This window comes from Stegodyphus dumicola, chromosome 6, assembly GCF_044657685.1.
Source record: "Stegodyphus dumicola isolate Sdum_Otavi_A_Nest chromosome 6, ASM4465768v1".
In the NCBI taxonomy this organism is placed as follows: domain Eukaryota; kingdom Metazoa; phylum Arthropoda; class Arachnida; order Araneae; family Eresidae; genus Stegodyphus; species Stegodyphus dumicola.
Window position 1 is genome coordinate 69,457,241 of NC_140773.1, and position 25,443 is coordinate 69,482,683.

General features: G+C 35.6%; 1 protein-coding gene across 4 annotated transcripts in view; it reads right to left on the reverse strand.

Moving 5' to 3' along the window:
* The window catches only part of LOC118200863 (osteoclast-stimulating factor 1-like), a 129,802-nt gene that overhangs the window by 80,629 nt on the left and 23,730 nt on the right, over window positions 1-25,443 (reverse strand). For 2 of the 4 annotated variants that reach the window (XM_085818487.1, XM_085818486.1), the window contains exon 2: window positions 6,181-6,227. The exons of the other annotated variants lie outside the window; for them this stretch is intronic. In XM_085818487.1, coding sequence (XP_085674613.1) covers window positions 6,181-6,227 — 47 coding nt within the window. The remainder of the gene's footprint in view (window positions 1-6,180; window positions 6,228-25,443) is intronic. 4 annotated transcript variants of the gene reach the window in all.

Below are 25,443 nucleotides of genomic sequence, written 5' to 3' on the forward strand. Positions count from 1 at the left end.
AAAAACTACAAAACATTTAAGTTTTGTAACAACAACACTCAACAAAATATTTATCCGTCATTTTAATTTGAAGCCTTCCCAAACATTTTGGCTAGTTTATATTGATTTCCTTCTTTTTAAGCATCTTTTCTAACAATTAGAGATTTGTTTCAAAATGCAACCAATGCTCTCGCTAGTTTCTGCATCAACCTAACTGCTTTATCTCGTAACTTGTCAACCTCTCCACAATGTACCTATGAGGTTTTACTTGATCTGGTAAAGTTAAATAGTCGAAAACCCCCAAGCAAACTATCACTATGTCTAAAAAACTAAAATATCAGACAAAGGTTTAAATAAGCCTCTTATATAAAAAGAACATAGAATACAAAGGCATGTTCTGATGCTAACAAAATCATTTATAGCTCACAGTGACGTAATTAAACAAGAACAGTCAAATTCAAACTAAAAGTGTGGACTAGTGGTCGAAGATTATATAACTTAATTTTAATTTAATCTGGCTCAGTAACTCTATCATATGAGGAAATAGAAATGGGAAATTATAGTAAAGGCTGAAATCATAAACAATTGGGTAATTTACATAATAATAACTGCACATTTCTTTGAAGAATATTTTCTTTGTCTTTATTATTTTCTTTCTTTAACATGTTTCCTTTTCATTATTGAATTTTTGGATTTAATTAAAGATTTCCGTTATTCTAAAAATCATGAAATGCATTTAGAATGTATAGAAAATGGCTAATTTTATTTCTTTAGTACTATGAACATTCAGAAGAAATGTATATGGTAAAGGCCGGTTACAGAGCCATTGTGGCAGAATTTTTAGAATTTAGTGACACATCGAACAACAAAATCTAGAAATGGCACAATTTTTAGAATTTAGAGCAGGCATTGGAAGCAGAATTTAGGCTCTACATAGATTGCATCAGGTGGGAAAATGCCTAGTGCCAGCTCTGTGTATGATGCATTAATCTTTTAAAATTTAAGTTTTCAATTTCTCTATTAATAAAAAAATCTCTTTCTATAATTTGCTGCCCATGTGACAAGATTAGAAGCATTTTTATTATTTTCCATGCTTGTGTCTAGTGAAAAGTAGAGAAAATAAAGGGAAGATAAACATGTTAAGAAAATGATTTTAGTATCAGGAGTAAAACATTCAAATATTATGTTTTCATTGTTCTTCCAGACGTTCTCCAAAACATAAGAAATTCATCGCAAACTTTCAGTAAAATACATCCATTACGTGTTGATACCATGGAGACATTTTTCATTTTGTCACATATTTCTTGAATTTTCTAGAATCATGGGTCTATAAATCTTGCCTTCAAATCCTTATAAACTTTCCAAGCTGCAATGGCTAAAATACTAAAGAAAAATTATCCCTACCAATTCAGTAACAGCAAAAAGCCAAAAATATTTTGGAAAAAAAAAGGAGGGAAAAAGTGTAAAATTAATTTTATAGAGAAAACTGATACATATTCTGAGAATTTTGAATATTCTGAGACAATTACATGAAAAACTTTTACAATGAAAAAATTAAAAAGAAGATATTTTTAACTAATTACATAGCTAATTTTGCTTTTGCTAAGAGCCATTTCGTAAATTGTGTTTTATAGCATTATACCTTCTTTATTTTTCAAAGTCAAAATATTGTATAATAAGTTGCCAAAATGAGATTTTATAATATGATAGCGAAAATTAAAAATGTTTTATTTTAATACTATTTTTTAAATATAATTTCAATACATTACCTTTATTTTAATGAAATTTATCAATGTCACGATGTTTTTAAAAAAATTGTCCAACTCTCAGATCTTGGAATTAAAAATTTTCTATAGAAACTGATCTTAAAATCGCCAAAATATTGATAAGTCGCAAAATTTAGAACCGTTTAATAAAAGAATTCACATCTCCAAAAGCGAAAAGTTGTTTAAGAACTCTTTATTAGAGAAAATGAATTTCGAAATGCTTATATCTCACTTCTTGCTTAGAAACTCGAGTATCCCATCAATTATATTAGAAATAGAAACAAATTATAACCCATAAACCCATTCAAAAGATAACCATGTATGCCAGTGAATCGCCGAAAATATTCCTCCAAAATGCTAATTCACACTCAAAATGGCAATTGTAAAAAGAGACAGAAATTTCAGATGATTAAAATTAAGGACCTTCTGCTGATTTTGGCCAAAATTAAGGACTTTTAAAGACCAAAAATCGATTCCAAAAAACCTAAGGACTTTTAAGGACTCTTAAGGACCGTACGAACCCTGTATAAATTACGTAAATTGAATAAACCTTTTGATTTTCAGTTAATTATTTGGCATTTGGGCACAGTTTAAGAAGATACATAAAGATAAAGAATTAGATGATTGTGACGAGATCCAATATTTGCTGTGAACCTGGAATTCGAGCTAAGCATTTATTAAAAAGTTACCAATAACTTCAGAAAATTATTCGAAAGTTTTGCTAGCTTTTCAAGAGCATCATGGGAAACAAAGATATTCTTATCCAAATGTATGTCTGGGAATTTTTTTAATTAATTACAGCAAATGTTCAAAATAGGGAAGAAGACAGATTATCATTGTATGACTTGTTTCTCAAGGTAGAAACACATTCAAGCTCTTTAGAATCCAAGGGGCTTCATGCAGAAAGTAATTTAGCCTGGCTGTACCTCATGATAGACTCTTACTTATCTGATGATTTAACAGCATGGCAGAGATACAATGTTGGGAGAAAATAAGATTCTGATAATGAAGCTAGTTTCCCGAAATCAAGTTTAATGCTGTTAACAAACTTTTTGAAAAGGGAGGCCATGAGTGAAGAAAAATTATAGTTAAACAGGTCACCCTTTGAAAGTATTATTCCAAAAGATAAAGTAAAAGAGAACGCTGAAAAGGGATAACAAGTACCATAATGCAGCTGGTTTATTTGGTGCTAAAGAAATGTGTTTGTTCTCTGGTAAGTTGCAAGAAAGTAAAGATTGTGTAATTGTCAGATCTTTCTCTCTGGAATAAAAAATAAAGTTTTTTCTGTCCTGAAATAGGCAAAGTGAAAAAAAACTAATGATAAAAGTAAAACCCAAGCGAATGTCCAGAACGCACATGCAAATCAGCAGTGTTCAAAGAAAGTAACGCTCATGACACTAGGAGTGTTAATAAAGGATAGTAAGAAAATTAAGAGGTGCTTATTGGACAATGGATCCCAAAGGAGTTACATTCTGAGGAGCACTGTGAAAGAACTTGTTCTTAAGCCTCTCACTACAGCAACTATTACCTACATGGTATTTGGAGGTGCACAAATAGAAGCTAAACCTGACAGTAAATGTAATTAAATTAAGTGCACCAGGTAATGGTCACAAAACAGTTCTAACAGCGAATTCCTTGATCAAGAAATGATATGCAGGAAAATTCTTCACATTCCAAAGAGGTCTGATCTAGAACAGATTTAAAAAAATTGACTGTGGTTATCAGATATTGGGACTGGGAGCCCAGAAATAGAAATTTTAATTAGCAGCAATGCTTATAGCCAAATTCTAATGGCAATTCAAACAAAACTTGAATGGGCAATTTGCGATGAGTTACAGAATCTATCCCAAGACTACGTGAGTAGTGGTACAGTTACACTGAAGACTAATTTATCTGTGAGAGAACTGAATGTTTCTCTGAGTTAGCCGATGACTTAAAGTACTTACTAGAAGTTAAGATAGACATTACAGTGTTGGTCTTCCATGGACGTTTCTTCCATGGACTTATTTCTGTTTGAGGGGACCCAAACATCCCCTCAAACAGAAATAAAGTAGAAAGAGGGTTGTTTAACACCAGCAGAAGACTGAAGAAAAGTTAAACAAATCTGAAGATTATGACCTAATCTTTAAAGAATGTCAGAAAGAGAATGTCATACAGAAGACTCAAGAAGAGAATTAGAAGCAGAAGGCCACTACTTGTTTCACCATCCAGTTATTAAACCAGAGAGTACCAATACCTCTATCAGAAGAGTTTTTGATGCCTTGTACAAAGTTGTATGAGCACCATCCCTAAATGACTGTCTCTTCAAAGGGTCTAACTTGATAAAAGAAATTCTGACTATATTATTGAGATTTCAAGAAAAGACTATTGCTGTTGTGCTCGACATTAGAAGTCTTCCTTCAAATTGAAATTAAGATGATTGCTGATTTTTGAGATTTTTATGGTGGAAGAAGGCAGATAAAATTAAAATCTATCAGCATAATAGAGTAGTATTTGGAGCTACTTCTAGCCCATTTTTACTCAGCGTGGTTATAAGGCACCATCTAAACAAGTATCCAGAATAATAGATAGTGAATTCAAATTAGGAGAATTTATCTTAAACTCAACTCAAATTATGGCTAAGACGGATATGAGATTATGGCAATTCAGTGATATAGAAGAAACAGGAAAGTTGTCATCTGAAAATAGAAGTTTGTTTAAAAGAGATCTTACAACTCCATTTTTGGTTTTGGGGATCAAATGGGATAGAAAGGAGGATTGTTTAATGATTTTGCAATAAATTTGATGCTGAAATATAAAATCCTATTAAATGGAAAACTTATCTATATTATCTTATTCAAGGTATTTACGATACCATTGGCTTTCTCGTTTCAGCATAATTGCAAGCCAAGCTAATGATTCAGGAAACCTGGTCGGCTAAGTCAGAACGGTTTTTTAAGCTTCACGAGAAAATTTAAAAGGACTCTTAGAAGCATTAGAGTGAATTGAAACAATTACCTAACTTAAACACAGATGTATATGTCACAATAATATAGAAAAATGACCCATACATGTATTTTACAATCACGTTAAAATGTGTATGCAACAGTAATTTTCCTATGCTGTGAAGATGATAACAGAATTTTGGTACAGCTTCTAGGAGCAAAATTGTGACTTGCTTCAAAAAGGAATTTAACAATCTTGTGCCTTTAACTTGCTGCCTGTGTTTTGGAAACCAGATTACCAAATTATATTCTTGAGGCTCTGGATGTTCCTACAGTACCAGTTTATCATTGGACTGATTCTTCCAACAGTTATAGCATGGATATGAAGCAATGACCAATGACGTATTTTTGTGGGTAACAGAATCAGAGAAATATGAAACATGGAATTGCACTGATGATATCTTGTCCCAGGTTTCCATTTCCAGGCTTGTCCAGGTCTTTTGAGAGGAATTTCAGCTCAGCATGTATTTTAAGTGGCCCCCTTACCACACAGCACCATATGCTTAGAAACATCCATGCCTTTTCCAGGATTCAAACCTCTGCCCATCCCTAAAGCAATCAGTGTCCCTAATCAATGTACCAGCTTGGCAGCTAAAACATAGGCAACAGAAATGGTATTGGACAAATTCTGATTTTTTAAATATAAGACCAGTGGGTTCAAGCAATGACAAAGAAAAAATGAAAAAAGATACCCCCTAAAGGGAGTTATCTGATGTTTTTATGAAAGGAAATTTTACATCTAAACAATAACATACACCTTATCATTTTACATTCAGGCTGTCTTTTTACTGCATTCTCCTTCGTGCAGGTACAGTAAAATTAGGGAGTAAAATTAGAAAAATAGGAGATTGGACATACTTTTTTAAGATTATATTAAGATTAAAGCCTGACTAAAAATCTCACTATTTTTATAGGATGCTACTACATCATGTTGTTTGCAGTTTTATACACCAAGGTTCTCACACATATGGAACGTCAGAACTTCCAAAATAAACATAAAAAATGTAATTTAAAGAGAAATTCTAAATGTATTTTTTATGTTCAGTATTATTTCCAAATAGGCAAATTATACATAATTTGGTGTTTCACTGCATTTTAAATGGACTTTTAAAATAAAAAATTTTTGGAAAAAGATTCTTTTCACTGTAGCGATAAAGAATCTAAAAATGATAAATATCTCATACAAATAATTTTGGTAAATTTTGTTTTGAGATGAAAGCAAGAGAAACTTCCCTTGATATAACTCTTTAATCATCTTGAAAATAAAGGAGGAAAATGCGAGGGGGAAAATGATAAAAAGAAAAGAAAAACTCGAGCAAACAAATGGAAAACGATGAAGAAATTTACATAACTATTCGATTTAAAAAAATTAACATTTCACTGCTTTAAAAAATTTTTAAATGTCTTGCATATTCAAAAACACAAAATATACTTTTAGGAAAAATACATACCTGCTGAGCAATATATTTATACAGAGCTCTAACTACTTTCACATGACCTAAAAATACAAATTATTGTAAGTTTAGAAAATCAGATTTGTTATTAAATTAAATTAGCTGTGCACTAAAAAAGTTACAGCAATATTATAGCAAATTATTTTTAACCGTAGTTAGGTACTTACGCATCATCACAACCACCTTAAAAAGTTGCTAAACTCTGGCAACCATGCATATAACAGTTCTTTAGTTAGCCAGACTCATTATAAGCTGCAATCTAAAGTTCACCAAATCACCTTTTTCTTCTACAAAAAATCGCCAAAGTGGTTGAACTAATGTGCAAGTACCCATATTTAAAAATTTAAAAAAAGAGTACTATATAACTACCTACATGCCCACTAAAAAGTCACAAACTCATGGCCGATTTTGGAAAGCATTGGCTAATTCGTTGATGACTTTGGATGGAAACATCTGTTCCGGTAAATTTACATCTACTTTAATGACGAATTCACTGCTGCCTATTCTTTTTTCACACAAGACATGCACACTTCTCAGTTTCTTCCATTATTCCTCCCATGTACACAGCGGTAACCAGACAAAAATCCAGCTGCACGAAAGCACATGTAACTAAAGCCCACAAAAAAAAAAAAAAAAAAAAAAAAAAAAAACACTGTAATAATTCCTTACGTGACAAATACTCACACAAAAGAAAATCCACGCCAATATATGTATTATGTTGATATTAATATTTTTCCAACTTTTTTCCCATTTATACAAAGCGGATTCACAAAAAAAGATAAAATAAACAATTAATTAAATTAATAAAAAATAATTCAATAAACAAAATAATGGAACACACTTTATTTTGGACTCCAGCTGAATTAAAAGCCTACAAAAATATAGAAAATGTAAATAGAATTTATATATTTTCTGTATATGTAAATAGAAAAAACAGTCAATCAAAAGAAAATTAATATAATTATAAACACTTATCTGTGTGTAACTGTTATTATATCTGGTTGTAATGAAAGTTTTCCTCCAAAAAATGTTCCTAATAAAGTTAGAAAAAAGAAAAAACATGAAAGCAGTACTTTTAGTACGGATAGTAATCACCACACAAATCTATAATTTTCTGCTAACGTTTAGTAGGTTTTTCAAAGCCTTCGGCCCAGAATCTTGGTAACCCCCCCCCCCGAGTCCTCAAAACAGATCAACCTATTTTCGGACATCTTGCGCACAGTGGCGTAGCTAGAGTGGGGCAACGCGGGGACATCTGTCCCCGGGCGTAGCATCCAAGGGGCGCCAAATTGATGCTACAAATTTTAGAATGAAATGCTTCCCATTCTTGGAACACAGAAAGAGGAGTAAAATCTTTAGTTGTCCCTGGGCAGCTAAGCCTCTGCTTGTGCAGAGTAGGAGATAGCACAGCTGCTCAAAAAAAGGGGGGGACAGTGCTATATCTCTCATTCTGCTGGGCCGATTGACAAAATTCAAACTGCGTTTTTCATGTCTCGAAACGCGACTTAGGAAATATATTAGATTTATATATAGCACTATTCTAACATAGGTATTTTGACATAAAATCAGACTTTTTCTGAAATAACATACCAATTTTTTTACATATTTCGATTCTGAAACTCAAATTACGCCTAAAAATGAAACATAAGGTTTAAAATAATCATTCTTATAAAAGTCACATTATGATATAAACATACAGTCCTCTGGAGACCGAATTAATGGAAGTTCAATGGTTACGTAGAAATGATCTGCAGCTACTTAATGGCTCGATAAGTCAGCAGGTTTTGTGTTCAAGTAACAATAATTATATAAACGACACTCAACATTCTGCATTCAATTACCAACGAGGATACAATGCTTATTAAATGAATTTAAGAAGTTTTAAAACATAAAAAATCAACTCATTTTTTATCTCGAAATGTATTTTTGTGCATAGCGTATTTTCATTATATCCTTAAAATTCTAATTTAGAATGTAATTGTCAAGAACTGAATCCTAATCATCAGTAATATAATAATTATTACAGTTATTAATAAATTCTTCTTATAAAGTAATTGCAAATATTTCAAAAAACTTTCTGTCTGAATACAAATATTTTTCTATGCAAACGTTTCTAATTTTATATTAATCAAGATTGCACAAGATATTATTTATTCGCACTTCAATTCTTACCATCAACTCTAGTAGAAGTTACAAATCAATTATATTTAATTAAGGAAGGACCATCTAAGTTTAGAAACAGCGTACCGTAACAGCAATTCAATTATTGCCCCATATCTTTCATGTTACTCCCGATTGGCAAGCTACATGATTTTTAATGAGTATTCGGGTTTTGCTAGTAACTTCTTGGAAATCCCGCTTAAACTAGGTTAGTTGGTTATTTCAACATAGAAAGAACATGGGAGCTATTTGATTAAGATGCTTTCATAGAGAACCTTTGTAAAGAGAACCTAGAAAACTACGAAAACCAACCATTCAGCCTGGGTTATACTTCGCAACAAACAATTAGTATTTAACAATCAAATGCTAGGCAACTGGTGAGGCTCCAATTAAATCTCCAATTTAATATTTTATTTGTAAATATTTAAAATATTGTTGTATTCTTAGACACAAAAAGCAGAATTTAAGTTTTGTTAACTCGTTAGTAAACTACCAAGCCGTAGTGCAAATGAATATTCAATTTCTTTTGCAATAATTGTATTCACTTAATATTCTTGGAATATGAGGTAAAGAAGGAACGTTCTCGGAAGATTAAAGAAGTGTTTAAATCCAGTGATATTAGGTTTGTCTTACAAGCTCAGGATCAAAACGATTCTGCAATTGCCCGAGTAGTTGACTTGTAAATGGCTGTGAATTAAGCAGATGACTTTTAATCTCATGTTATTCAGTCAGAAACGTATTCCAAATGTTTTGTATTGCATGACAACGCATCTTTTTATTACTCAATAAAAAATCGGAGAACCGCTTGTGCTCCGAAAATAAGTAGGTGTACTATATCGTCCTGCATGTTCTTCAAATTCGTCTTCTTGTAATTTTTTTTTCTTTCCCAAAAACTAAAGTTACCTCTCAAAGGAAAATTTTTTGACATTGAAGAGACAAAAGGAGTATGACATCTACTTTTAGAGGCATGTCAAAAACAGATCTTTTCACAAGTTTCTTGTTTCACAAGAAAACAAGTCTTTTCTTCCATTACATGTTATGTATTCAGACAAAAGTTGCGTCAGCATAAATTCTATAATCTATTTTTATTACACTCTGATTATTTTATTAACATACAATGAATATATATTAAACCTTTTACTTCAGCTTCAGTAATTCGGAATTTTTGATGGAATTGTTGTCGGAACTAGGACTTAGAAGAGAAGTCAAATTGAATATTTCGGTAATCCAATATATTCAAGATCGAAATTTCAATATTTTATTTTTGGAGGAAGGGGAAATTTTTTCAGTTTTGGTCCGTTATCCTAAGTATATTTGCTTCCATTCTTTATTTTTTCCATAAAAGTAAAAATTTTATGCATGGTATACATATAACGCATAGCTTCAAATTTAAATTTAATAATATACAAGGTGGTTATAATTAAAAGTTCCACTTTGAAACGGTCATAAAAGGAAAACTACTGGATCAAATGTCATCAAACTTGGTAACCGTGTAAAGGAGGTCATTGGAATTTATTTTCCGTGAAAAAAATGAAAGTTCGAAACCTCACCACCAGGGCGGAAATGGAGCTGTATGCAATATTGTTAAATGAAATATGGGTCGGAATCTAACTTAACCTTTTGTTACACGGGTTTAATATGTTGTATACCCTTAAGAATCTTTGAAGTCAGCAAATTACCATTTAAAGGTGTTAAATTCAATAAAAGTCGAGTGCGTCATCCGTGAAAGGGAGAAATTCGTCCGTGGAAACCACAAATTAGTGATTAGAAAATGTGACATCGCAAATCACTCGCACAAGTGCGTACAATCTGGAAATTGTTTTCTTACAGATTGCTAATTTGTAATTTTTGAAGCCTGAATTTGGCCCTAAAACATGAAGATACTGATTCAAAACACTTTTAATCAGTCTGAGCCAAAGAAATCTCTCACGTTATCTACCTAGCTTCATTGCATTCTCTAACTGCATTCGATTGCCTGACAGCTAGTTTCATAACTGAACCATTTTTCTCTGAAGAGCAGTCGACCATTGGACCACTGTGATTGCAGCTCGCTTAGAGTCAATGATAAAATGTTTCGTGATACATGAACTGCAGTAACATGGTATTTTAGATACTACAATTTTTATGCAGGGCTGGCCCCACCTCACATGTGTCGCACCCCTCTTCCCACCAGACCTCAACCTCTGCGTCTTTTGGGTATAGGATTATCTCAAAAGCACTGTTTATGGTGATAATCGAAATAATTTTACAGAAATGAAAAATGTGATACACCAACATGTCTGTAACATTCCTCCTGATATGCTAAGAGCTGCAGTTGAGAATGCAGTAACAGAATTTAACTTGCTTTCAGAAAATGCTGGACGCTACATTGAACATGCTTTGTAACATGTTTTGGAAACGATTAAACACATTTTAAAGAGACGTTTTCATGTCTTATTTCATTTAACAATATTACACCATTTTTCCCCTGGTGGTGAGTTTTTTAACTCTTTTTTTTTCCCGCGGAAAATAAATTCCCATAACCTCCTTTACATGATTCCCAAGTTCGAGAACTATTTGGTCTGATAGTTTTCCTTTTATGACCATTTGAAAGTGGAACTTTAATTATAACCACCATGTAAATTAAACTTTAGAAGTTTGACAGTTTGGTTCAAGTCCCAGCTTTAAAAATATATATATAAATATAAATTTTTATATTAATCCTCTTAGAAAGAAGCTAATTTTTCTCTCGCTTTAGAGATTGCATAAAAAAAAACGTGATCCATTTAGATTGTTTTAGCCGATATAAGAATCGGATCACTCAGTGGTACAGAATAAACACTGCTGGACTGTTTTCTTTGTCATTTAGCAAAAATCTTTTAATTAAAATATTTATCCTTTGTACTTTGCTTTAAACTTTATTTAAAGTTAAAATGACTAGAAAATGAAAAGCTGTCTTCAGCTGAAACGCAATTCATGTAATTGATATTTTTAAAAAATTGAAGAGAATGCAAAATTTATGGAAGTCTAGCAATCGAAAAATCTTAATTTTCTTGTGTGAGCACTGAAAATAACTGTAGAAGGAAAGAAGAAAATTAGGGAGAAAAGTAAGCAAAAATTTGCAGGGAAATTTGGCTCTTAGACATACTACGATGTTTCAAAACATTGGACGGTTTTGAAGATACTTTCAGGATATTTCAGAGAATTTAGGTGTTCAAAGAGAAAACACTTGGACGTGTACACCAGCAAATACCATCAATTGAGCTTGTGTTAACAGGAAAGACAAAAACGATATCATTGCAGATTAAAGTGAAGAGCGACCGGTTTTAGACTACATGGTTCGTTTTTAAACTGGTAGTTCGGTCCGAGGTCCGAATCCCATGAATGGGATGGCTGCATACGCATTTTGGTGGTTTTCCCAATGTGTAATGTGTATATGACCCAGTTTCCCTTAGAAAGTCCTCCACGAAGGCATCTCTCCCCTTAGGCAGATAGCCCTAGTGTGCTTTGTCATAATTAAATAAACCAAAACCTCTTGATGAAACCAGTCTTTCCTTTTACCTCATACCTTCAAAATGCTTAGCTTCTAAAGACTGATAGTCTCTGATGAAATGGATTGAATTCGATTTTTAAGTTACGGCAAAGCAGGGCTATCTGCCTAAAAGGAAGGATGCCTTCGTAAAGAACTTTCTAAGGAAAAACGGCTGGCATACACGTTACACGTGAGAAAATCCACGAAAACGCCCATGTAACCAGTCCGTTTACTGGGATTCGAACCCCGGAGTGAACTACCAGTGTTCAGCGACTTTACCACTCGCCCGTTTGTGGGTCTTTATGAAATGGAAGGCGATAACTTTACTTAAAATGATTCTCTAAAATACCAAGATGTTTCGAAAAGCTGGATGTTTTTAATATACTTGCAGAATGCCTAAAGAAAAAGAGCAAGAATGAAGCAGAATTCCTGAAGAAAAAAGAAATTTTTGCATAAAATTTAGTATTTGTATTTTTTTTAATTTAAAACTTTTTTATGTTATGAAATTTGATTCTCGCAATTTCAAAAATAAAATATTTGACTAAAATATGAATAACATTTTAAGAAACAAAATGTAGGATAAAACTGTGTAAAGCAATGGGCACCAATGATAAAACTGTTTAAAGCAGTGTATGCAAGTCATTTTAAGTCAAAATGTCGGTTATACATCTCTCTTATTTATATAAAGCAGCGGTCATACGAAATGACCGCTGTTCTAGATATTATAAATTGTAATTAAAATGATTTGTGCAAAGGTGTCTGCTAATTTAAACTGAAATGCCCAGGGCAGGCAGTGAGGATGCCCCTTTGATAACTGCCCCACGGGGTTTCACCCTTCTACTTGCTTAAAGTAGAGTGCAATGAAGGAAACCACTGGCGGTACATTTCTTAAGAATCCACTGCTAGTTCAATCAATAAAAGTGATTTAAATAATGAAATGTTAATTCATATGTCAAAGATCTCTTTGTACACAACATTTCTTGTGTAGATCCTTCCATCATTTTTAAGCTCTCCTTGCAGAGGACCATCAATTATTTTTAATTTTATGTCCGTTCTTTCACGAACTCTTGAACAGGCAACATAAAGTTGCCTGTTCAAGAGTTCCAAATGCAGGCTCAGGTAAAAAAATACCAACACGCTTAAGCGTTTGGCCCTCAGACTTATGGATGGTCATAGCAAAGGCAAGTTTCACATGAAATTGTCTACGTCTTAATTGAAACGGTAACCCTGTGCCGTGGCAACTTCACCCATTTGCTAGTACATTTACTCAAGCAACCAATAAACTATCGGCGAAAAACAGACACTTAAGCCACATATATATATGGGGTGAAGTAACATCATCTCCTCATATCACGTCATGCAAGTTCACATGATAATTCCGGCATATCAGCGGAACTAGGAAATAGGACATCTTCTCCTTTGTCATTTCTCTAAACTGTCATGGATCCATTCGGATTTTCTTGATCTTGTCCAGTCCCGTTCACCTGCCAGATGCCTTTGGCCTTGTTCCTCTCTCACCCTCTCACTTTTATTTTCTCTGTTTCCTCTTCCAAGATGTCTTCCATTTCCAGAATTCAGTATGTCATGTGGCCTTTTGGCTTAATTTAAGGAATCAGCAATGTTGCACCTGCAATAGCTTGGTAATATAGATGTGTCTAAGTCATCAACCTCCGAAAAGGCTGGCTCCCGGGCTTAGCGAAGCACACCGTGGATTCCGCAGGTCTGTGGCACGCCATTTTGACCATTCGCGTCTTCTTGGGATTTTAATTAGCCGATATATTAATTAAAAACTAATTTTCCCCTACATTTTCCACTTTCTTTCTTGGGTTTTCCCTATTACAGGGATTTGGCTACGTGCCAAATTCTTTTTTGTCGAATATCTACGGAACGGCGCCGAGTTGAAATTCGAGACGCATATCCTCGGATTCCAAAAAATTCTCCGAATCCATCGATACCATTCTCATCTTTGTACGACTTTAATTGGCCGAGATATTAATTAAAAATTTCAGAAATGTTAATTTCCGCGCTTATTTTTCCGAGTGGCAACAATAAACTATCTGCGACACACACTTTAGCCGCTTATATATATAAAGATATCTTTCTTGAACGGAACATTGAAAGGCGTGCTAACTGTGCTTTACAGTATTTTCTCTTTTAATATATGCAGTTTTCAAACACATCGTAGTCTGGGTTACAAGGTATTCTTCCGAAAGAAACGCAATTCAAATAAATAAAATCAAACTCTGGAAAATTTATATTAATAAATATATTTAAAATGCACAGTTCAAATGAATAAAGAGAAAATTTTAAAAGAATTATCTGAAGAGACAATGCAACACTAACAATTAAAATAAAAGTCTAAAAATTTAAAAACTACCTAAAATAATAACTGTGACTAAAAGTACAGCATACAGAAAACTATTTGAAAAAAAAAATTAACGATGCACCTTTGATTTAAACTACGCAGTTCGAATGAGTAAATAGAAATTTTTAAAACAGTTAATCGAAAGAAACCATGCAACTTAAACAATTAAAATGAAATTCAAAAAAGGAAAAAATTGCTTAAAATTAATAACAATTATAATTAAAAATATAATATAAAGAACATTATTTGAAAGAAGGAACGATTGGGTCTTTTTTTCCTCTCACACACTATGCAAAAATGAAAATGAAAATAGGTTGCCACATATTAACCACTTGCGCTAAAAAGATGTGCCACGCCCGTCGAGATGCTTTTGTCTCAAACCGTGCGCAAAAATGAAAATAACGTGGTGCACACGTCGCCTAACAACGAGATCGTTTATTTCTCAAGTTACAGCTCTGGATCGCACTCACAGATGCGGAGCGGCGTCAATGAGACACTTTACCACTTGTTATATTGTAGCGCACAGCACCGCAACCGTGAAGTTTAGTCGTAGCGCAAGTAGTTAAGAAGTTTGCCAAGTGAACTAATTTTGGGCAAACTGAATAAAAAGCGGCAACATAAATTGTTGAATTTCTCCGTAAATTTCGCACTAAATTTTGCAAAATTTAATATTTAGGTAGAAAACGAAATATGTCGTAAAAACGAAATATGGAAAAAAATTGGTATGTTATTTCAGAAAAAGTCCGATTTCGTGTCAAAATAACTATGTTAGAGCTATATATAAATCTAATATATATTCTAAGTTGCGCTTTCGAGACATAAAGAACGCAATTTGAATTTCGTGAATCGGCCCAGTAGAACGGGAGATTTAGAACTGTCCCCCTTTTTGGGGGGCGGCAGTGTTCCTGCAGGTGTGAAAAAGGGTAGAAGTCGGAAGGAATGATTCTGGGCTTATATGGTGAGTGTGGCAAAATGTCCAAGTCTGTACAGGGTGCAACCAGCGAATGCAGACACGTGTGGTCTTGCATTATCTTGATAGAACATTACCTTTTTCTGCCAGAAATCAGTTTGACATTTTTCTTGACAGCAGCATCAACATGGACTAGCATCTGACTGTACACCTTACTTATTGTTGAAGGTTTTAGCTTCTTCCAGGTACTGTTTGATATTAAGATAATACAAAACATGATCAAAACATGATACAGTCAAAAGTCCTTAATTCGGACACCCATAATCCGGAATGATCTATAATTCGGACCTCAAAGCTAAAAACTTTCTGCGCATGTGCCGCGTTGACACATGCGCATAGGCGTTTACGCGTGCGCGTAAGACCTCTTACGACTGCGCATTTGCGTGTGCGCAAGCGCAGAATACGTTTTCGCGTGCACGTTTTATGTATAACGGACGGTATAAGCTAAATGATGATTGCGTTGTTCCTTAATTTTCAAATTGGATCTGGCTTATTATTTTTTGCAGACTGTAAGAGCAATACTATAAAAGTAAACTTGACTATCGATTATGTCAAATAGAATTTCCGATTCTGGAGCTCCCAAAGGATCGTACAAAACGAAAGTATGTTTCGATGTCCATCAAACAAAAAGTGGAATTGCTGCAAAAAATGGATAAAGACATGAAGAATGTGACAGAGAGGTTAGTGAAAACGAAAAAATTTCGATTGACAAGTTAGTCGGTATTCTCGGCACAGCAATTAACGGGACTTGAACAGCGGAACTTTGTAACTAAACAAAAAATTATGTCTGTTTATAGAATTAAAGAGAAAGTATTATCACATAAAACGAAGCAACTTAAACAACTTACATTGAAAGAAATGTTTAATAAAGTAAACAAATAAATATTAAGCTTTTTTTTGTAAATTTTGATACCCTTTAGATCATAATTGTTCTTTATTTCATAAATTACAGTTTCATATTTTTAATTTTAGAATTTCTGCATGCCATCTTATGCTATTTAAACTGATGATCTATAATCCGGAAAAATCGATAATCCGGAATCGCCGAAGTCCCGACGAGTCCGGATTAATGACTTTTGACTGTACAAAACATGATCTTTTTGTTAGTCAAATTGTGCTCTGTGACGCTGCCAACAGGTGCAGACCAACTCCCTTTCAGCCTGTGTTGTTGAACTAAATCCCCTTTCATCACAAGTGACGATCTGGTAGAGAATTTTGTCCTTGCATTGATATTCGAGGAGATGAATGCAGGCCCAAACATATCTGTTCTTATCTCCTGGAGTCAGCTAATGCAGCACCCAGCAATTGAACTTGTACCAGCCAGATTACTCTGCTTCTTGAATGTCATAGTCCTTGGTTTTTAACTTTCAGTATGAAACCTGAACACTGTCATATGATACAACATTAGTACCTTAAAGTTGGACACATGATTTGGTGACATTCTGTAGACCTTTTGAAACAAAACTGGAAGAAAATGATGTTTCTAATCTTGTATAGTTCCATTTCAGACACTTAATAATAATGATACAGTTTTATAAATTTCACAAGCATTTATAGCAAGTCTCTTTCTTTCAAATGCCAAAAATCATCTGACAAAATATAATTAAACATGGCAACATGAACTGTTTGCACAGACGATATTTGCGGTGGCGGGAAATGTTTGTTAAAACCCGATATTTATGCAATAAAGGAAAGTGTCCCTGCTATAAGTCCAACAAAGGGAGGTGAAAGAAAATGCTGGCCACGCTGCTTCTTTTAATTCTACAAAATTATAAGGAGTATAAAATGCATGTAACAACATGTACAGAGAATAATTTAGAAATTGTTTACCAGTTCAGAAAATTTTGTATATAATGAATTTAATATGGAGAATTAGAGCCAAACTTTTATTTCAATGAAAGAGATAAAAGTACCCTATTCTGTTATGACTAAGAAAATATTTGTGTATACTATCAGAAATACTGTTATTAAGTGAATTAAAAACAAGATTTAAATAATTAAATTTTGACCACTTCAATTTTGCATAAATTAATTTCATTTTCACTTTAAATTTCATATTCAATCATAGCAATTATTATTTAAAAATTTTTCGGAAGTCATAACTATTTTGGATATACTGAAAATGTGCACTCTTTTTCAATGGGCATCCATCTTGTGGGCTTATGTGATGCAGTTTTCTAACTGGCTGCTGGCTATTCAGGCAGGGAACTATTTGGATTTGTTTTCTTTTGACCCCCAGCTGTGTAAAAAAGCAGGTGAAGAGAGAGCAACCTTGCTTAACTGTTTTATCCCTTTTCGAACCTAGGTGCCAAAGAACGGCCTCAGACCAGGGGGGGCAGAAGAGCCATTAGCAGTTGGTGAGATATAAAACAGAATATTAGATATTTTTGTTATTTACTAGAAAATAACAATATCTGAAATTTTCTTTTTTACTGAAGTTAAGAAACCCCTTTCTTGCATTTTCTTTAGTCTAATTCTGAAATTATTTTTATCTAAAGATTTAGCTACCATTTGAAATATTTTAAAAATTTTCAATAGCTGGAAAATGAAAGAAAATGAGAGTGGGAAAACACGTTAGTTCTTGACTGGAGATCAACAAATTTTTGATGAACTAATTATACAGATCTATTATATCAAAGAAAAACCAAATGGATGTAACCATTCAAATAATTTAAACAACGAAAGATTTTGAATTCAAGAATGAGAGGATTTAAAAAGCTTACAAACAATAAGCCTAATCTTGTAAAAAAATTAATTTCACACATTTAAATAAATTTTAATTCAATAAAAATTGTTATGTTACTCAATTAACTGTACATGCTTTAAAAAAAAAACAGTTCATTTTACTTTACCATGGTTATTTATATACAAAAACTTTTAGTAAAGCAGATTTAAAGAATATTTAGAAACTAAATTTCACTCTAGATTCTATAAATTATTATGGTCCAAACCAAGAGGTTATTGAGAGGAAACATTCGGAACATAGTGTATTAAATGTTTTAACACATAGAATAAAAACACAAAATAGTATGTTACGAAATGTATAAGCACGGTGAAATAGCTTCCCCGCAAAACAGTTTTAAGGATGCCATAAAAATGGCAAGGAAAGGTAGGGTTGCCACATTTAGCAAGAAATCACCCAATTGGCGACAAAATTGGCGATATACCATGGACGGATGGAGAACCTTCTGGAACAAATTCTTACCAGTTTAGCCGAGAATGTTCTCGAACACAAGCCAAAAGGTATATAAACCCTGCTGGTCCACAGTCAGTTAGTGTGTGTGCCACGTCTAGCGATCTGATAGTCATTGAGCGAGTGTCTCGAAGTCTAGCACCGAGTTGGTCGTCGAGTGCATTGAGAGAGTCTTTTAGTACAACGCCCAGTTTTGTCTTAGACTGCGCTGAGTCGAGAGCTATACTCTTGTGTATCGTTGAGTGCATCGCGTGGAGTCTCTCGAGAGTACGTGGAGTTCCGAGAACGACCAAACAGAGTCGGAAGCTGTACCCTGGTGCTTTGCAGTGAAGCTGTCTCCACAGTTATTGCCTGACAGTGTGAAGGCTGTGTCACTGAACGTGTCAACATGTTTATTATAGTTTGACAACTCTAAGAGTGATTTTGGAGAATATTGAGATATATTATCCTGAGAATATTGGTAAATAAAGTGTGTTTCGATACTTCACCAAGTGTCGTCGTTATTCACTCCAAATCTACGAACCCTGTAAGAACGTGAAGGAAGAAAATAACGTAACAATCGGTGTCAGAAGTGGGATATGAGGGTGAATGCCAGTGACAAGAGCGAAGGAAGAACAATTAAGACAGCTCGTGACTGCTTTTGCTGCATTCCAAGAAAAGATGGAAGCCGAACAGAAAAAGATGGAAGCTGGACAGGAAGAGATGAAAGTTGAAATGAAAGAGATGAAAGCCTGACAGGAAGAGATAAAAATCGGACAGGAAGAGATAAAGGCTGAGATCAAGAGCGAAATAAAATCCATTCAAGAAAAGATGAAAGAGAAATTCAAACAGATGGAAGTCGAACAAGAAAAGATTAAAAGCGAGATCGTGGAGCTTAGAGAGGATACCGGAGCAAAAATAGCAGCTGTGGAAGAAAGATTTGAAGAAATATTGAGAAAATTACAGAAAGAAAGAGATGTTTCGAAAGAAAGCTGGACTGAGCCCAAGAATGAAGCTGAAGATTACAAGGTTCCATATGGTAATCAAACCAAGCACATACGATGGAAAATCATCATGGAGTATATAAAAGACTCAGTTTTCCATCGTGGCGGAAAATAACAATTGGGACTCCCACATGAAGGCTTGGCAGTTGGCTGCATCACTCCAAGGAGATGCTGCAGACATCTTAGGTGTCCTTTCCAAAGATCCGATTTCAAACTTCAATACCCTCTCGAACACGCTGGAAATGAGATTCGGGGAAAAGTGTGCAAAGAACTGTAGCCGTCTGCAGTTGAAATCCCGCCAGCAGAAAATCACGGAAAGCCTTCAAGAACTTGCATCTGACATCGAGAGGTTGGCACATCAAGCACATCTGGACTGTCCGACAAAATCTGGCCTTGATGCATTTCGTCAATGCCGTTAAGGATGCGGAAATTCAGAAAGCTCTCAGATTGGCGGATCTGAAAGACATGAAATCTGTCTTGGTCTACGCTATGAAGTTCGAGTCGGCTCAACAAGCGACTTAAAGAGATCGCCATCCTGTTAGAGAGACTCAAATACAAGATCCAAATTTTGATGTCTCAAAACTAAAAAAAGAAATAAGAGAGATCTGGGAGGCATTAAGAAGACCTAATCAAAACAATACTGGGAAGAAAATTGTCAAGTGTTGGAACTGCAGATTGGAAGGACATCTCAGCAGGAAATGTCACGTGAATCAAGACTGGGAGAGAACTCTCGCGAAACAAAACCAGGGAACTAAAGTGTGGCAATGTCACGGGGCGCAGGTTGCCAGGCAAAGATGCAGCCCCTCTGAAAGTTCTTCAAATCTCTTCAATGAGCGGCAGAGATAACAGACTGTTCGTCGAAGGATACGTGAATAAGCATCCTCGTAAAATGATAAAAGACACGGGAGCAAATGTAATGTTGTGAGAACAGATGTAGCTCGAAAATTGAGCGAAAAGTTGCGCTGGACTCCGCCCTGTGTGACTTTACAAACAGTGACAGGTGATAAAATTCCCATTGAAGGTAAAATTAACATCATCATTACCTTTGGAAATGAGACCTACCAGCACTTAGCTTTCGTCACTAACATCGGGGCCGAATTAATACTCAGACTGGACTTTTTGCGGAAGTACGACTTTACATTGGACTTTAAACATAACGAAATGCACTCTGCAAAAGAAGATATAACTGTGTTTGAAATGAAGAGCAGCATTCCCTCAGCTCACCAAGTAACAAGAAAAACAGATGTCATCATCCCTCCGATGACAGAATTATTAACAGCCAGCTCCATAGAAAAGAATAGCTTCAGATTTGGACTAATTGAATACCCTGAAAATAGCCTAAAATAGGTATTAGTGGCCTTCTCATTAGTAGACCTATCGAAAGATTTCATCCCTGTGAGAGGGGCGAATGTTAGCCACAGACTAAGAAACATCCAAAAGGGTGAAGTGCTAGCAGCGTGCACTCCAGTTACTTGCGTTTACAAAGGCCCACTTGAAATTCCGACTGAGGCAACTAAAAAATTAATGGAAGAACTTCTGCAGAGTGCAAATTTAACCCACGAACAAAGACGTGCGGCAGAGAAAACAATTAAAGAATTTGAAGATCTATTTTCTAGGTCATCCAGAGATGTTGGCCGCACAAAACTGATGCAACATCAAATTCCTACGGGTGATCACTCTCTGATAAAGCAGCATCCCAGATGTTTATCATTCGCAAAACAGAAAGAGGTTAGAAATCTTCTGAAAGAGATGCAATAAAATGATATCATCGAACCATCCACAAGTCCATGGGTATCTCCTATAGTTCTCGTCCAGAAGAAAGATGGCTCGACAAGATTTTGTGTAGACTACTGGAGACTAAATAATGTCACTAAGAAAGACAGTTACCCTTTTCCCAGGATTGACGATACTCTAGACACTCTATCAGGACACAAGTGGTTTTCCCACTCTGGACCTCAAGAGTGGATTGGCATGTGGAAATTCATCCTGATGATACAGAGAAAACTGTGTTCACTACCGGTCAAGGACTCTGGCAGTTTAAAGTTATGTCCCTTGGACTCCTACAACATTTGAACGCCTGATGGAGACAGTGTTCCATGGTCTATCTTACGAATCCTGTCTGGTCTACCTAGACGACATCATTGTAGTGGGCCGTACTTTCGAGGAACATCTAGAAAATATCAGGAAGGTGTTACAGAAATTGAGAGATGCCAACCTTAAACTGAGTCCTTCGAAATGCAAGTTGTTCCGCAATGAAGTTACCTATCTCAGGCACGTCATCTCTGCTGAAGTTGTCCGCACAGATCCAAAAAAGGTGTCAGCAGTTAAGGAATGGGAATGTCCTGTGGATATTCATCAACTACGGAGCTTCCTGGGACTCTGTACTTATTACAGAAGATTCTTAAAAGGGTTCTCCAACATTGCAAGGCCTCTGCATAAATTAACAGAAAGTAAACAAAAATTCGTGTGGACTGAGGAGTGCGAGAAATCCTTTATTCAGTTGAAGACGGCATTAACATCTAGGCCCGTGCTCGCATATCCCCAGACAGACAAACAATTTATATTGGACACAGATGCAAGCAACGAAAGTGTGGGAGCTGTCCTTTCTCAAATGATTAAGGGTCAAGAGTGAGTAATAGCCTATTGGAGTAAATGCTTGTCCAAACCGAAAAGGAATTATTGTGTCACCTGTAAAGAATTGCTTGCTACCGTAAAGGCTATAGAACATTTCTATCATTATCTCTATGGCAGAAAATTCTTACTGCGAACTGACCATGCTTCTCTTACCTGGCTACTGAATTTCAAAAATCCCGAAGTACAAATAGCCAGAAGGATTCAAAGACTCCAGGACTATGAAATAAAACATCGTAAAGGCTCCTCCCACGGAAATGCGGATGCTTTATCCAGGAAGCCTTGTCCTGCACACTGCAGCTATTGTTCAAGAGCCGAGGCTAAGTACGGGTTGGTAAATCCGAGTATCCAGCAAGTAACATCTTCAACATCAACTGATCTAGATCCGTGGAGTGATGAAAAAGTTAGACCAATCAGCGGATCCTGACATTAGGACAATAATAGATCTGAAGGAATCATTCAGTACAAAAACCAAGTGGCAGGACATTTCGATTTTCAGCCCTGCAACTAAAAAGTATTGGGCTCTCTGGGAACAACTCCACTTCCGAAATGGAGTCTTACATAAACTATGGGAAAAATGATGAGGGAACTAATAAGAGATAACAGCTGCTGCTTCCTCGAAAGCGAATACCTGATGTTTTGAAGGAAATACACAGCAGTTCAACAGGAGGGCATTTCGGCTGTATGAAGACACTAAACAAGGTCCGAGAGTGTTTCTTCTGGAGTTCGGCCAGAAACGATGTTGAGAAGTGGTGCCGATCTTGTGATGCTTGTGCAGCTAGGAAAGGACTGAAGGGGTGTAACCGAGGAAGGCTGCAGCAATACAATGTAGGAGCGCCTTTCGAGCAAATTGCCCTCGACATACTTGGACCTTTTCCTCGGACCACGGACGGCAACAAATACATCCTCGTTGTCATGGATGGATTACTTTACGAAGTGGCCCGAAGCTTACCCAGTTTCAGATCAAGAGGCTGTCACGACAGCTGAGATTCTGTTACAGAATTGGGTATCCAGATTTGGGACCCCCCCCCCTGCAGATTCATTCCGACCAAGGCAGGAACTTCACTTCGGCTGTGTTCAAGGGACTCTGCGACCTGTTGGAAATCAAGAAAACGCAGACAACCCCGTTACATCCGCAGCCTGATGGCATGGTGGAGAGGTTTAACCGTACAATCCTGAACCACCTCTCGCTCATGGTTTCCAAAAACCAAGAAGACAGGATCGCAAGCTACCCCTGTTTCTGCTTGCTTACCGTAGTGCCATCCATGAAAGCACCGGCTATTCTCCATCACAGATGCTCTTCAGTCACGATCTCCATCTGCCAAGTGACCTGCTCTTCGGCTGCCCTTCGGATGCACATTCCTCACCTGAGGAGTACTTGCAAGACCTCCAATCTTGGTTGGAAACAGTACACAGGTTTGCTCGAGATTGGATCAACATATCGATGGACAGGATGAAGAAGAGATATGACACAAGAGCCACCGAACATCAATTCCAGAAAAACGACGAGGTTTGGCTGTGGAATCCATCGTAAGGGTGTTTCTCCCCTCCTATACAGTCCTCAACAGACTGAACGACGGTGTGATATGGATCCGTAAATCCCCCAATTCAAAACCCAAGGTCGTTCATTATGACAGATTAGCCCCATACTATGGCCATAGTACTCAGTGCTTCTCATTCCGTAGGGCACCTACTGGCGAAGCAAGTAATAAAAAAATATGGTAGTTCATATCTTTTACATTTATTTCACTATATGTAACTGTTTTTTGTATTTAATTTTTAAAATGCTTTGCAATCCTGGGTACCCATACATAATTCTCGTGCATGAGGTTTTTTTTACCTAGTTTCTGTATAAAGTTTGTATGTAGTGTAAATGTTTGTTTCTTTAGTTATGTTATCTCTGTATGTTTTAAAACGTTTCGATTGTATCGAATTTGGCTTCTGATCAAGGGTTGTATTGCCCAGGGCGTGCAGTCCTTGGGAGGGGGGCAGTGTTACAAAATGTACAGGCGCGGTGAGATAGCTTCTCCGCAAAGCAGTTTTAGGGTTACCACATTTGGCGAGAAAATTGGCGATATACCATGGACGGACAGATAACCTTCTGGAACGAATTCTTACCAGTTTAGCCCAGAACGTTCTCGAACACAAGCCGACAGCTATATAAACCCTGCAGTCAGTTAGTGTGTGTACCATGTCTAGCGAGCTGATAGTCATTGAGCGAGTGTCTCGAAGTCTAGCGTCGAGTTGGTTGTCGAGTGCATCGAGAGAGTCTTTTAGTGCATTGCGAATTTGTGCATCGTACAGTTTTGTCTTAGACTGCGCTGAGTCGAGAGCTATACTCTTGTGTATCATCGAGTGCATCGCGTGGAGAGTCTCGAGAGTACGTGGAGTTCCAAGAACAACCAAACAGAGTCAGAAGCTGTACTCTGGTGCTTTGCAGTGAAGCTGTCTTCACTGTTATTGCCTGACAGTATGAAGGCTGTGTCGCTGAACGTGTCAGCGTGTTTATAACAGTTCAACGACTGTAAAAGTGATTTTGGAGCTGTCCTGAGAATATTGGTAAATAAAGTGTGTTTCGATACTTCATCAAGTGTCGTCATTATTCACTCCAAATCTACGAACCCCATACGAACATGAAGGAAGAAAATAACGTAATAGGTATACAACTCATTTTTTGGTTTATTCCAAAGTGAAAAATTTTAATTTTATTTATAAAATTAACTGCTTTTCGAAGTGCACTTTTTTAATTATCAAAAGAAAGCACACATTTTCTCCTAAATCACCCAAAAGGTCAGGAATGACCAAATTCTTTTGCATTTCAAAATTTCACAAAGGCCATTAGAAGCATAAGATAGGAATACTGCCTGATTTCAGCGTGAAGAAAGGAAGGTAACAAAAATAATTTTAATACAATTTAAGAGAATACTAACTTTTCTTTAGAAAACTTCAAATTTAAGAAAATTTATTTTCAAGAAAGATGAATATCAGTTTGTGATAAGATCGTAACACATAATATTTTTAATGCAAACTTCTGAAATGTTCAGTTAATTTATAAGGTACATTTTAATTTTATAACAGTTATTTTAAGTTTATGCCTCTTTCCTATCTCTCCTAGCTGCAGCTTACAACTCCCTACCAGAATGAGTTTTTAGAATCGTGTTGAATGCGTGCAAATAGTATTTAAATCAAGTTCAAGTGATTTCGCCAGAGAGAGTTAGGAATCCTGAATAGAGCATGTTTGCCTTTGGGGCTACGTCTCTCTAAGCTGTTACTACACTCGGCTGTATTACATACCTTTTGATAGTTCACTGGCTAATTTAAGATATGGGTCAACTAGTTTAGAATTGTGCTAGCTTCGGCTAATTCTTTTTAGTCAGTCATTAGTTAGTTCTTAATTCTTACATTTGAAGTCCAAGTGGAGGCTTTGCTGTACGCTCTGAGAAAGGG